General features: G+C 38.8%; 1 protein-coding gene across 1 annotated transcript in view; it reads right to left on the bottom strand.

Annotated features, from left to right (window-relative positions):
• The window catches only part of ADGRV1 (adhesion G protein-coupled receptor V1), a 428,595-nt gene extending 413,596 nt beyond the window's left edge, over window positions 1-14,999 (bottom strand). The window contains exons 1-6 of the mRNA XM_054987564.1: window positions 14,930-14,999; window positions 14,071-14,255; window positions 13,414-13,563; window positions 12,061-12,156; window positions 10,503-10,607; window positions 8,561-8,674 (exon numbers count right to left, since the gene is read on the bottom strand). Coding sequence (XP_054843539.1) covers window positions 8,561-8,674; window positions 10,503-10,607; window positions 12,061-12,156; window positions 13,414-13,563; window positions 14,071-14,255; window positions 14,930-14,999 — 720 coding nt within the window. The remainder of the gene's footprint in view (window positions 1-8,560; window positions 8,675-10,502; window positions 10,608-12,060; window positions 12,157-13,413; window positions 13,564-14,070; window positions 14,256-14,929) is intronic.
• Window positions 15,000-15,416: the final 417 nt, after the last annotated feature.

The raw sequence follows: 15,416 nt of genomic DNA, 5'->3' as shown, positions 1-15,416 counted from the left end.
TGTGTGTGTCACAGATCGTGTGCTGATCCTTGCGGTATAAGTTGTTAATTCTGTGACTGAATTCCTCTAACGGACGGTCCAGATCCACATATGGTCCGTTTCCAGAGTTCTTTTTCAAAGAGCACAGTAGCTGGAAAAACATACATAGATCAAAGACAGAATCCCCGAGAATATAAAATTTATAATAATACACTCCTAGTTCAGTATACTCACTCAGAGATTCTTACAGTCAGCCTTCCATATCCCTTTCCGATACTCTCAATTACTTTCATCTGTATCCTGTTACCAGGTTATCGTCTTATCTACAGAAAGGAATCCACGCCCCTCTCACCTAGTTACTTCATCTTAAAGTTAAACCCATTCTATAAGTAATTATCCCAAAAAGCAAGCATAGTCATTAGCTATATTCAAGCCATAGGGAATGAGAGTATTGAGTTTATAGATCCAAAAGGTTTCCTTCTGGTGTAGTTCCCTAGTAGCTGCCATATGTTCTTTCTTTCGGGTCTTAAACAGTACAGTGAATAGCATTTCCATGTCTCCATGTTTCTTGTCTAGATAGTGTTGGACTAAAGGAGCCTCTAGTACCTTATTCTTTATTCTCGACTGATGTTCGCTGAGCCTTATTTTGATGGAACGTACAGTACTCCCTATATATAGTAAACCACACGGACATTTTAGAACATATACCACCCCTTCAGTATTGCAATTGACAAATTCACACGTAGTCCTCAATCCCGACTGCTGCAAATCTTCTACTGTCATTACAAGGGAGCATTGTCTGCAACGTCCACATTTATATACCCCCTTTGGTAATCCCGTGTTACTATCAGTGTCACGAATTAAATCCGAGTGTATCAGCTGGTCCTTGATGTTTCGAGTCCTCCTGAAGGCTATCAATGGGGGGGTTTCACAACCCGGGATATCATTAACAAGCGGCCAATGTTTCAGGATCGCCCGTCTGATTGCGTTAGCTTTTTCACTGTAATTAAAAACTCCCACAATGCGGTTCTCCATCGTTCTTCCCCTTGGTCTAAATAAATCCTCCCTGACTGCTTCATCTGCACGGCGCCTTGCCTGAAGTAGTACCCTGTCAGGGTACCCCCGTTGTTTCAGACGTTCTTGTAGCACATCACTTTGACAGATATAATCTGCATTCCTAGTGGAATTTCTTTTGAGTCGCAAGAATTGTCCAAATGGTAAATTTGCCCTTAGATGTCCTGGGTGGAAAGATCTGTAATGAAGTAATGAGTTCTTATCTGTTTGTTTTTTAAAAGGTCTTACTGCCAAGGTACCGTCCTCCCCCTTGTATACTGTCACGTCCAAATAGTTTACACAATCCCTACTTGCATTCCAAGTAAATTTAATATTGGGATGTATACTATTCATCCATTCTCCCAGCTGCTGGATATTAACATTTTCATTAGTCACTAGGAAGAGATCGTCAATAAAACGGACGAATATGATGATATCTTTCCAAAATGGATTAGTTATAGGATTGCAAAAATAATTCCTTTCTAATTGTCCCATGAAGAGATTCGCTATGCATGGTGCCGCAGAGCATCCCATTGCTACCCCTCGAAGCTGGAGAAAAAATTGATCTTCTACTCTGAAGTAGTTGTTTTCCAGTATTATCTCCAAGAGTGATATTAGAAAAAAGGTAGGTGGATGCATGTGTTCCCTCTGATCTAAAGTTTCCATCACCACCAGGCGTGCCTCTTCATGCGGAATGTTAGTATACAATGAGGCGACATCCAATGTTGCTAATATTGCTCCTGTTGGCAGTTGAAAACCCTCAAACCTCCTAATAAAGTCGCCTGTGTCCAGTAGAAAAGACGGTAATCTTCTTACAAAATCCTGAAGAAAAAAATCCAAATATTTAGACAGTGGTTCCAGGATAGAATTGCTTCCCGATATAATTGGCCGTCCAGGGGGGGGAAACCCTTCTTTGTGAATTTTTGGCAGTATATACATCACGGGTGTCCTGGGAGACAAATTGATTAGACCCTTGTGTTCCAGTTCTGTAATGTATCCTAATGCCAAAGCTTCATCTACAGTCACCTTGATTAGGAAGCCGATCTTCTTTACCGGATCACTGGGGATGGGTCGATAATCCAACTCATTGTTCAGCTGTCTCTTTATTTCCTTCATGTAGTCTCTCTTGTCCATCACTACAATCGCGCCCCCCTTGTCAGCCTCTTTTATTATAATAGATCGGTCAGATTGCAAATTTTTTATGGCCATCCTTTCTTCCCTTGGTAGGTTGTTGTGTCTGATGCCTTCACGGGCTTCAATGTCATTAATTTCCTTCACTAACATTTTTTCAAATGTCTGTACATAGGGGTTATTGACAGTGGGGTTATATGAGGAACGTGTTGAAATGCCCGTTTCTTTTTTCTTAATTGCAGTTCCACCAAAAACAATCTTCAGCTTAATTTGTCTTACTAACTTAAAGATGTCAATTCTAGTTTGAAAGCCATCATATCTGGGAGTAGGTACAAATCCAAGACCTTTGTTGAGGGCCATTTTTTCTAAGTCTGAAAGAGTTCTGCTTGAAAGATTGACTACTAAGTCAAATTCCTCTACTGGCGTCAGGTCCGTTTCCCTCTGTTGTACCTGCCTCCCCGTAAAAAACGGCCCCTGCCCTCATAATTATATGTCTTCTTATCTGGGCGTGCTGACATAGACCTAGTAGACATCCCCTCTTCTACTGAGGTATCAGTATCCTCCCCCTCCGTAGTCTCTATGTCTGAAAATTGGGCTAAAGGATTTGACCAGGAGACCTTCTTCCTTTTGATATTTTCTTCATTCCACCAGCTGTATACACGTCCCGTGGCATAGTCTCTGTTGTCCCTCTGGTATTTCCTCACCTTGATTTCTTTCATTTTATTTTCAAACTCTTTGACTAATTTTTCCAGCTCCTTTATTTTATTTTTAAACTGCTCATGCTCACTTTAATCTATTTATATACAGGATACACGGAATGTTTGCATAATTAAGGTCATAGGAAGTTACAATACGTGATGCAGCTCTTGTTTGTAGTATGAGAAATGAATTGAAATTGTTTACTATATCCCCCATGTATTGACAATTAAATAATTCTGGAAACTATATATTAAATAACATATGCTTTATTGTTAATTGTGGAGACATTATTACACACACGGGAAATTTTTCCTTTTTGTTCACTATAACCATTACCGTGTTGCTCTATATTGTTGGACCTTGTAACTGGAGCTATGTCTAATTATGAAGGGTTATTAATGTATACTGAGGAAGATAAGACACGTATTATCTCTGAAATGTCATCCACGCCCTTTTCTTTTGATAAAAATGAGAGTAATGGGGAGAATGATTGGAACAACTTACAGTTCTTAAAGAAAAAACAGCTGCGTTACCAACTTCATGCGGGTTCCCTGATTGAGTACCTTAAGATCAATAGGATACCCAGGGGGCTCCGTATACATAAACCTCCAGGTCTTTTCCGAGACCAGGAGGAGTTTAAAAGTAAATGGGCTGCCGTGTTGAATAAATGTTCCATGGACTTAATGTTACTAGTGGTCGAGACGGCGCAGGTGGAAGTGAAGAATCTTGATAAGGATATTGAAGGTCTAGAGACTAAACTTAAAAATAACGCCGAGCATGAGCAGTTTAAAAATAAAATAAAGGAGCTGGAAAAATTAGTCAAAGAGTTTGAAAATAAAATGAAAGAAATCAAGGTGAGGAAATACCAGAGGGACAACAGAGACTATGCCACGGGACGTGTATACAGCTGGTGGAATGAAGAAAATATCAAAAGGAAGAAGGTCTCCTGGTCAAATCCTTTAGCCCAATTTTCAGACATAGAGACTACGGAGGGGGAGGATACTGATACCTCAGTAGAAGACGGGATGTCTACTAGGTCTATGTCAGCACGCCCAGATAAGAAGACATATAATTATGAGGGCAGGGGCCGTTTTTTACGGGGAGGCAGGTACAACAGAGGGAAACGGACCTGACGCCAGTAGAGGAATTTGACTTAGTAGTCAATCTTTCAAGCAGAACTCTTTCAGACTTAGAAAAAATGGCCCTCAACAAAGGTCTTGGATTTGTACCTACTCCCAGATATGATGGCTTTCAAACTAGAATTGACATCTTTAAGTTAGTAAGACAAATTAAGCTGAAGATTGTTTTTGGTGGAACTGCAATTAAGAAAAAAGAAACGGGCATTTCAACACGTTCCTCATATAACCCCACTGTCAATAACCCCTATGTACAGACATTTGAAAAAATGTTAGTGAAGGAAATTAATGACATTGAAGCCCGTGAAGGCATCAGACACAACAACCTACCAAGGGAAGAAAGGATGGCCATAAAAAATTTGCAATCTGACCGATCTATTATAATAAAAGAGGCTGACAAGGGGGGCGCGATTGTAGTGATGGACAAGAGAGACTACATGAAGGAAATAAAGAGACAGCTGAACAATGAGTTGGATTATCGACCCATCCCCAGTGATCCGGTAAAGAAGATCGGCTTCCTAATCAAGGTGACTGTAGATGAAGCTTTGGCATTAGGATACATTACAGAACTGGAACACAAGGGTCTAATCAATTTGTCTCCCAGGACACCCGTGATGTATATACTGCCAAAAATTCACAAAGAAGGGTTTCCCCCCCCTGGACGGCCAATTATATCGGGAAGCAATTCTATCCTGGAACCACTGTCTAAATATTTGGATTTTTTTCTTCAGGATTTTGTAAGAAGATTACCGTCTTTTCTACTGGACACAGGCGACTTTATTAGGAGGTTTGAGGGTTTTCAACTGCCAACAGGAGCAATATTAGCAACATTGGATGTCGCCTCATTGTATACTAACATTCCGCATGAAGAGGCACGCCTGGTGGTGATGGAAACTTTAGATCAGAGGGAACACATGCATCCACCTACCTTTTTTCTAATATCACTCTTGGAGATAATACTGGAAAACAACTACTTCAGAGTAGAAGATCAATTTTTTCTCCAGCTTCGAGGGGTAGCAATGGGATGCTCTGCGGCACCATGCATAGCGAATCTCTTCATGGGACAATTAGAAAGGAATTATTTTTGCAATCCTATAACTAATCCATTTTGGAAAGATATCATCATATTCGTCCGTTTTATTGACGATCTCTTCCTAGTGACTAATGAAAATGTTAATATCCAGCAGCTGGGAGAATGGATGAATAGTATACATCCCAATATTAAATTTACTTGGAATGCAAGTAGGGATTGTGTAAACTATTTGGACGTGACAGTATACAAGGGGGAGGACGGTACCTTGGCAGTAAGACCTTTTAAAAAACAAACAGATAAGAACTCATTACTTCATTACAGATCTTTCCACCCAGGACATCTAAGGGCAAATTTACCATTTGGACAATTCTTGCGACTCAAAAGAAATTCCACTAGGAATGCAGATTATATCTGTCAAAGTGATGTGCTACAAGAACGTCTGAAACAACGGGGGTACCCTGACAGGGTACTACTTCAGGCAAGGCGCCGTGCAGATGAAGCAGTCAGGGAGGATTTATTTAGACCAAGGGGAAGAACGATGGAGAACCGCATTGTGGGAGTTTTTAATTACAGTGAAAAAGCTAACGCAATCAGACGGGCGATCCTGAAACATTGGCCGCTTGTTAATGATATCCCGGGTTGTGAAACCCCCCCATTGATAGCCTTCAGGAGGACTCGAAACATCAAGGACCAGCTGATACACTCGGATTTAATTCGTGACACTGATAGTAACACGGGATTACCAAAGGGGGTATATAAATGTGGACGTTGCAGACAATGCTCCCTTGTAATGACAGTAGAAGATTTGCAGCAGTCGGGATTGAGGACTACGTGTGAATTTGTCAATTGCAATACTGAAGGGGTGGTATATGTTCTAAAATGTCCGTGTGGTTTACTATATATAGGGAGTACTGTACGTTCCATCAAAATAAGGCTCAGCGAACATCAGTCGAGAATAAAGAATAAGGTACTAGAGGCTCCTTTAGTCCAACACTATCTAGACAAGAAACATGGAGACATGGAAATGCTATTCACTGTACTGTTTAAGACCCGAAAGAAAGAACATATGGCAGCTACTAGGGAACTACACCAGAAGGAAACCTTTTGGATCTATAAACTCAATACTCTCATTCCCTATGGCTTGAATATAGCTAATGACTATGCTTGCTTTTTGGGATAATTACTTATAGAATGGGTTTAACTTTAAGATGAAGTAACTAGGTGAGAGGGGCGTGGATTCCTTTCTGTAGATAAGACGATAACCTGGTAACAGGATACAGATGAAAGTAATTGAGAGTATCGGAAAGGGATATGGAAGGCTGACTGTAAGAATCTCTGAGTGAGTATACTGAACTAGGAGTGTATTATTATAAATTTTATATTCTCGGGGATTCTGTCTTTGATCTATGTATGTTTTTCCAGCTACTGTGCTCTTTGAAAAAGAACTCTGGAAACGGACCATATGTGGATCTGGACCGTCCGTTAGAGGAATTCAGTCACAGAATTAACAACTTATACCGCAAGGATCAGCACACGATCTGTGACACACACAGTGTCTGGAATTTATTTTGGACTGTATCTACATTGTAACTGACAAATAGGCAAATTGTATTCTGTATGCAAGAAGTAGTGTCATAGGATATTGGAAGTATTTGCACTTTAGTTATTATAATTGTAGCATATTGAGCACAAGACACTTTAATCTATTTATATACAGGATACACGGAATGTTTGCATAATTAAGGTCATAGGAAGTTACAATACGTGATGCAGTTCTTGTTTGTAGTATGAGAAATGAATTGAAATTGTTTACTATATCCCCCATGTATTGACAATTAAATAATTCTGGAAACTATATATTAAATAACATATGCTTTATTGTTAATTGTGGAGACATTATTACACACACGGGAAATTTTTCCTTTTTGTTCACTATAACCATTACCGTGTTGCTCTATATTGTTGGACATTCAAAATGTACAGCATGAAAACCTTTATGTAGAACAATATACAGCATTAGAAAATGAAAATTCTTACATACACAGTAGATATATAAAGCATATTTTCAAAGATATGGTTTAAATGTGATAATGTGAATAAAGCAACTAGCATTGCTTTAGTATGTTTGATGGCAGTATACTATTAAAGGGTTAAACGTTTTCAATATTATAAAGCTTAGTTTGATATCCAAATATGCACTTGTAAAATCTAACACTTAAAACACTATTAAGTCTTTTAATAGCAATAAAGAAACCTCCTGATATTAGTTTTTGGTTATGGCTCATAGGTCATTTTAATGCTGCTTTGAAACACTGTCATTCTATGTTAATCAGAACTTCATCCTAACATCACCAAATGTTCACTGGATCACAACAGTCTTTATAAAAAGTTTCCTAAAAATAAGCCAGAGGTGGACTGTTAACCTTCCTTCAAGAGGGAATTCCATAGTGTAGGCACCACAACCAAGAAGACTCTGTTCTTTGTCCAGTGTATTAAAACATCATTTGTATTTCTCATTCAATATCATATCTACGGAATCTTGATAGAGCTCAGTTCTTACCCCAAAGCAAATTGCTTTGAAAAGCCCATGCACCTGTTCCATGACTTTGACATTCAAAAACACCATTCACTGCTTTGAGAAGAACACTTAGGACATTATTTCCAGGGATTTCCTGGTAGTAAATATTCAGTTAGTGTTCATAGCATCTTTTCTAAGCAAACTATTGTCTTGAGCTTCCAAGTGAAGGTCCAAGTTTCGTACTCCCTACCTTTTTCTTCTCTTTCATACTCATTTGCTAATTGGCCACCCTCAAATACTTTTCTAGAGATGGTATTCAGGAGTGGGTATTCAAGTGGTCTTTGAAGTTAAGGCCAACTTTATTCTTTGTTTAGTTTGTGGCATTTGTACTTTCATAATAGGTTTTGACTTGTACTCCTCAATTAGTTTTAGCATATACAAGATCTAAGTCTCTCAAATCTTCATCTTGGTACTGTAACTTTTATTCCTGTAGTCTGCTACACATGGCTTATCATTTACAATAATGTTTTATGCAATTACATGGATTCACACTGATGGCAGTTCTTTTTGTATTGAGATAATGAGTTTTTAAAAAATAAATAAAAATAAAATAAAGGTATCTTAACTCATATTAGTGATATTTATTTTAAATATTTAGAGAATAAAGGTTCTGCAGTCCTTGAATTAAACCAGAGCTGATCCATATAAATGTGAAAACCAAATATTGACATACTAATTGTACTGTACAGCATGACAAATAATACTTTTAACCACATAACAATAGCATGTCTTGAAGCTTATGGGGCCCTGCTGATAACAAGGTAGGACCACGAAGCAGGAAATATGTATATGAAGTAGAGTTTAGTGAACAGACCCAGCAAGTAGCCCATCAGTTCATGCATTATTTTCCCAACCTCTCTTGTACATGCAAGCGTATACACTCTTAATTGTTTCATATTAATTGTTTCATATTTATCATATATTAAAAAAGTGACAGAAGTGTGCTCTCACCTGGTCATCAAGAACAAGCAAGTTATAAATCAACTCAGCTGTGCCAGGAGGAAAGGTGATATTCCCTCTTACTGGGCTCAAGTCTTCTTCAGGAGTATCTGGAGCACCTTCTACCTATAAAGAAACCATTATCTATGTTCAGTAAATTTGGAGGAGTCTTTCCGTACTTAACACCCAGAAGGCAAAAGTACTCCTCTAATGCAGCTGGTTAAATGGTCAAAATATTCAAGATGAAATTGAAATGCTTATTGAAACCAGCACCAATTCTTGTCCAACATTCTGTTTCCCACCATGTTCTCAACCCTTCCATGTTCATCAAGAATAGCAATGTCAGAACACAATCCCAGCAAAATAATGGGATTTGGTCACGATTACTGATGTACGTTAAATTGATTTTACCATGATTCAGTGATGGCTAATTGCTTCAGAATCAGAGTTTTTTGTGAGTGACTGTTATCACTAGAGTCCTTTCTTGATCTTTGGGACTTTAATTAAATTATTAAATATAAATAAATGTCTGATTTTGTGGCTAAGTCCACCTCTTCTGGCAGCCATTTTGTGACTGGTTCCACCTCTTTCAGCAGACATTTTGTGCCTGTGCCCATCATCCTCTGTCAAGATTCCAAAAGTGCCCAGGGGCCCAAAAAGATTGGGGACCCCTGCATAATATGAATTTCACATAACATAGATTTCATGTACTGTGGAAGTTTAAAGAAGCTCAATAGTTTGGTGAAACAGAATAGTCTATATTTCCTTCCTAAATACTAACAGAAAGAGTTGTGTCAGCTTCCCTTACTAGGGTGTTCTGTAATTTTTGTGCTGTCAGTGAAAAGTCCTATTATATACTGCCACCCAGTATATTTTTGATGGTGGAGGTAGATGGAGCAAAGCTTTTGAAGATGACCTAAGATTCCTATGGTAAGAGTCATTCTTTAAACTGTTCTGGGCACAGACCATTTAGGGCCTCAATCGTCAAAACCAGCATCTTCAATTGAGCTCACAAATTAATGGGAGTCAGCATAATTGCTGCAGAATGGAGTACTATGCTACCAATAGCTGACCCCTGCTACCACCCTACAAGCCACATTTTAAACCAGCTGCAATTCCAGGCACTTCTGAAAGACAGCTCCATGCATTGCAATAAAGTAGTCTGGAGGTTATCAGGACATATATAACTGGGGTTAGATCTTTCTTGTCAATGGAGGGACACAGTTAATGAATCAGTAACAGCTAGTAAAATGCAACAGCTCACCGTGGACACTATCTGAACACAGGGTGCAGCTCCAGACCCAGAAGTATTCACAGACTGTGAACATTTTCAGGAAGACTGCATCACATCCAAAACAGGCAAAACCCTTAATCTATAATCAGTTCATCCCTGACTAATCCCATGTCCACCTCACCTGGATAAACTTGTTTACTCAAACCCATCCAAGACTGACTCCAAGCACTGGCTTTGAGTCTCAGCTCCCCCATCCCCTCTAGGTTCAGACAGAAAGAAGAGACAGAGCTTAGTATCATCCGTATATTGATGACATCTAACTACAACTCTCTGGACAACCTCACCCAGTTGTTTGTATAGCTGTCAAATGGTAAGGAACATAAGATGGTATCTCATGGCACCCAATAAGTCACAGTCAAAGAGTATAACAGCACAAACTTCTGCTCTTTAAGAATGGTCTGAACCACAGCAAGGCAAAGCTACATACTGGCAAGGCAATCCAGAAGGATATCATGACTGATGTTATCAAAGTTGCTGAAAGGTCCAAAAGAACCAACTCAGATACAGTTCCTTGGTCCATTTCACAGCACAACTCATCCACTAGAGCAATCAGAGCAGTGTCTCTTCTGAAAACATGATTGAAGCCAGACTGAAAAGGATCCAGATAACCAGCATCATCTAATATTATGTTTAAGGGAGAAAGAACTTCTACAGACTTACCTCATAAATAACAGTCACAGTTCCATAAGTTCCCTTCTCTCTAATTAAATTGAGAGGAACAGATTCATTCCCACCCTTGGGCTCATTCAGTGTGATTAAGGCAGGCTAAAAAGGGGAGAGAAATAAAAAGTAATATCTGGAACCAATGAAATATCCTATGCAGAAACTGTTACCATAGCAATACTAAACTCCCTAAGAGTTAATCACATCTATGAATAGGTCTACTGATACTATTCCATTTCCCAATAACAAATTTGTTTTGCTAATTAAAACACTGAAAGATATAAATATTAAAAACAGTAACGGCACTATAAACAAGGTAAAAGTTTTTGTGAACTTAGCAATTATAGAGCTTCTTAAACCTAACAAAACAGATGTTTTGCTCACCACGTCAAGAAAATTAACCACCAAATTAGAAAAATAAATCCATTTTAAATGTTTGATAAGGAGGAAGTGGGAATAATATACATTTCGAGTAGCAGTCATCAGTATTTTGGTTATAATCCAGAAATTACACACCGTTTCTTTCAGCTATGTAACAACAAAACAACATGCAGGCACACACACATACATACTAGTCAATTGTTGTGAAGTGCCCTAAGCAAAATACAACACAATGCAATTACTTTTCCACTATTTACATGAATACACAAATATCAACTTTGCTGCTTATGGTAACAGCCAAGGTAGTTATGCAGGTGGGTCAAAAATTTTTAATGAGGCTAAAGACCATGCAAGTTTGCCAGAGTTAGAGTTATTAGCTCCCCTTTCCTCAAACCTAACCCTAAAGCCCCTGAAAACTACATTATATGATCTAGCATCTACTCTTGGTATTTTCCTGCCAAGATCAGCTAACATGATAGACATGACCCTGGTTACGGAGGAAGGGGGTTGATATGAGGCAGAGGATCAACAGGTGGCCATTCTGTCTGCTTTCTTGGATCCATATCTCTTTGTATGGTCCAATAACCAAAATCACTTTATTTACGTTATGTCAATAATATTTATAATGTCTAGCAATCACTACAAGATTGTTATCTTTTCTGTCTTCTAACTTTTTGTATCCAAAGGAAATAAAATGTGATCAGTTTTTTCAGCTCATTTGGCACTTCCAATGTGTTGCCAAGTATCACACCGTCTTGTTGTCTTTGACTCAATTGTTTGATGCCACAGTCCAAATGAGTCCAATTAGATCTGCTGAGCCACAACTGGCTATTTTGGGGGAATACATCCAAAGGGCCATAGGTAACTTTCTTTCTAAATTAAACAGCAGCATCAAGAACTTTCTTAAGGTACCTTGCTGCTGTTGAGCAGTTTCAAGCCCTATTGCTGGATAGCTTATGAGGCAGGATGGGGAGAGGGGCTGGGATGAAAGACTATGGTATACCAAAACCCATCCATATCATTTATGTCTGAGCTTAGAATTTACTGGGGGTCTTCCCACTAACTCAGCCACAATGCTATAGTTCCCCCCCCACTCACACCTAAATTATTCCTCAGAGTAATCTTCCTGTTATTCCATTTCAAAGAATAAAGGTATAAAATACAAAAATCATACCATATTGAAAGAAATAATTCCAAAAGCATTGTCATTTGATAAAATTGTTACAGTTACAGCTCTGGGTGATCCAAGCTTTACTCCTGGAAATGGCTTCTGAAAAAGACCAGGCACACAATATGTAAAACTAGAACGGTATATTTTAAATGAAAAATGCATTCATGTTTTGAGTAAGTTCCTGCATTCAATAACGTAGTTATTTTCAGAGTAAATAAATCTCTCTTAATGACACATTCCAATGAAATGGTATTCCGAGAGAACAGAATGCTCAAAAAGCGCTTACTTTTTTCAAGGAACACAAGTTCTATAGACTTACTCCTCTGGTTAAACAACGTGTTTGATTCAAACTTTGAAGATCATTTATCATAGCTTGACAATATTATTGACACCATAGCAATAAGAAGCTAGGTAAGAAGAATGTCTTCTCCCCTACCCCCAACAAGAAACTGAAGGTCTTTTCACACTATATACAATACTGAAAACTCTGAGATGAATTTTTATGACTCCCATAATGATCATCTATATGATCACAATGAAGAAACAGAACAACCCTGTCAATATAAAAACTGTAGAACCAGTGTATCACAATTTCCTTCTCTATCTCATTTACAGGATTTTGCAAGAATAAAATGAAAATGGGGAAGTAGTGAAAAAAATACTGAAAATTACTTCTGAATTTGCAACACAGTAATATTCATATATTCAGTGACTTGTGTACACTGGGGGATAGTGAAGGGGTCCTCTATCAGGCAGACCTGCCAGTGTTGCAATGCAGGACGGAGGGGGACTTGATAATATAACCTACAGAGACTACAAGATTGGCAAGAAACTATCTTTAAGATGCATTATATATACTCTACTACTACGTATTGCCTGTTACTGTAAGTATGATCCTACTGGGTAGTTTATATGTTGTTTCATATGTCAGTCTTCAAATTGTTTATGCCTTGTTTTAGCATTTCTTCAACTCTGTATTAGATTTCTAAAGGCTTTAAATCTTTGCAAATTTGTCCTATTACATTGTTATTGAAACATCTTTAAAATTGACTGAACTGACTCACACTGTTTAATCTGCCTTGAAAGGTGGACTATAAATGACAAATAAACAAATATCAGATATCTATTTCAATTATACCTCCACACGAGCATACAAAGCTGCCTTTAACCACCTGTCTATCTGACTAAGTACTAGGTAATCTAACTGACAGTGACTGTCCAGACTTCCAGATAGAGAAGAAGTATTTCCCAACAGCTATAAACTAAGCTCCTTTCCCTAGAAATGCCAAGGACTTTCTATAGGCAAAACATGTGCCATAGTGACAATCCCCCCTCCTGTGAAAAATTAGTACCTACCTGTAAAGTCAAATAAAATATGAAAGTCTCATCAGCCTCTGGAAGGTCATCATCACACACTGATATATACACTGTTCGGTTTGTTTCTGTTTCAGTTATGTATGCTGCTGCATATGTATCAAAAAAATCTCCTGTATTTTCACCATGTATCTACAATGAATACATAAATATTTCTTAAAATGGAAACTTCATTACATAAAACTTTAAATAACATTTCCATAAATATGTATGTCCAATACTATAATAAAAATAAGAATATTTATTCGAGTTGTCAACCTTCAGGTGGGTCCTGGAGATCTCACAGAAGTATAACTAGTCTCCAGACCACAAAATTCAGTTCACCTGGAGAAAATGGCTGCTTTGGAGGGTGGACTCTATGCCATACCTTGCTGAGGTCCCCCAAACCTGCCCTCCCCTGGTACCACCCTCAAACTTCCAGGAATTTCTCAACCTGGAATTGGCAATTCCTTTCTTTATCACAAAAATATTATTACATTGTTTGCTGGTCTTTTGATGGAAAAATAATTTTGGCCTTGGTTTTCCAAGAACAAATGGATCTGTACACTCCTTCCCCCTCAAAAAAAAATCCTTTATTTGACCTGTTTTGGTTTTAAAAGGCTTCATTCCCTATTTGTGCATAAAAACAGTGTTTCTTACCGATACAATTGCTGTGACATTCACTGGTTCTCCTGTTCTTTCAATAACAAGGCGTATAACTGTTGTACTTGTTTCATTAACCACAAATTCTGTTTGCCCAATGAACTTTACTTCTGTTTCTCCAGAGGTAAAACTGATGGATAATGCTAAAAAAAGTGTAACTAATGAATAGGCAGAGGGCATCCCTACAAACAGAAAGAAAACTGGAAATATGAATATGAACTGAAAATAATATTTTCAAGCACTTCAAGTAACACCCGTATTTCATATTTCTATGAACAGTAATGCACATGTTCTGAATATTTTTTTTAAAAAAAATTCAGGAAGAAATATCTTTATGTTCTGCAATACCTGCATAGATGATTTTATATCAAGTTTGTTCATTTAGTGACATGCCCTGCAACATTGATCCTAGAGACTCTACTGAAGCCACCTTTGAACATCCAGGGGGGTCGGATTTTTCTTAGCATCTCTAGGCTTATCACTATCATCTGAGATTTCTGGACTAATATCTTATATTGAGATGTGCTGAATGTGCAGTCTGGGGAGCAGTTCTCTTAAAATGCAACAGGAAAAGGGAACTTCACAAACTCCATCATTGTAAAGAACATCATTGTAAAGATCCACAACAGTAAAACTTTTCATATATGTTTCTGGAGGGGTGTTGCATCTGATCCACCACAATGGGTACACAGAATGGCCCAGTCACCAGCCATTAGGAAACACATTGAAATAGAACAGACCACATTTTTAAGTAAAAGTTCAGCTGTCACAGAACACTAGCTATAATCCACATGGGCTGCCCAATCCTAAGGACTGGCCTGGCGCCTGCGTCCATGCGTCAATGTAAAAGCAGTACCACTCTGCCACTCCCTATGGACTTTTGTGGGAGAGCCACACTGGCGCGTGAGCTCAGCAAGGCGAGGCATGGCCGCTGCCAAGAGCACCCACCTGCTGTTCCCCTGATAACCCTGACAGAACCTGCCAATGGCCGCACTACTCCTGATAGGCACACAAGGGGTGAGCAGCAGCGCAGCCAATGGACAAGCTGTGATGTCCATTGGCCAGTGGCACCCCTCCCATCAGGGAGCAGACATCCTTGCCCGGGGGGGGCACACTGAAGGTACAGACAGGGCACCCACCCTCTCACCCATCCAATCCCATTTCCAAGTAGGATCAACCAGATGGCTGCAGCTCCACTTGCTTGCAAATCCCGCCGTGATAAACAGGTTCCCCCTCCCTGAAAAGTGGGATCAGAAAGGCTGTGAAGAGTGAAGAGGGACGCAGCACCCAGGATCAGCCCCCCCAAGGTCAAAGAAAGGCAGCTAAGTAGAGGAGAGCAGGTA

The sequence above is a fragment of the Eublepharis macularius genome, chromosome 8, assembly GCF_028583425.1.
Source record: "Eublepharis macularius isolate TG4126 chromosome 8, MPM_Emac_v1.0, whole genome shotgun sequence".
Classification (NCBI taxonomy): domain Eukaryota; kingdom Metazoa; phylum Chordata; class Lepidosauria; order Squamata; family Eublepharidae; genus Eublepharis; species Eublepharis macularius.
This window is presented reverse-complemented; position numbering and strand designations above follow the sequence as displayed.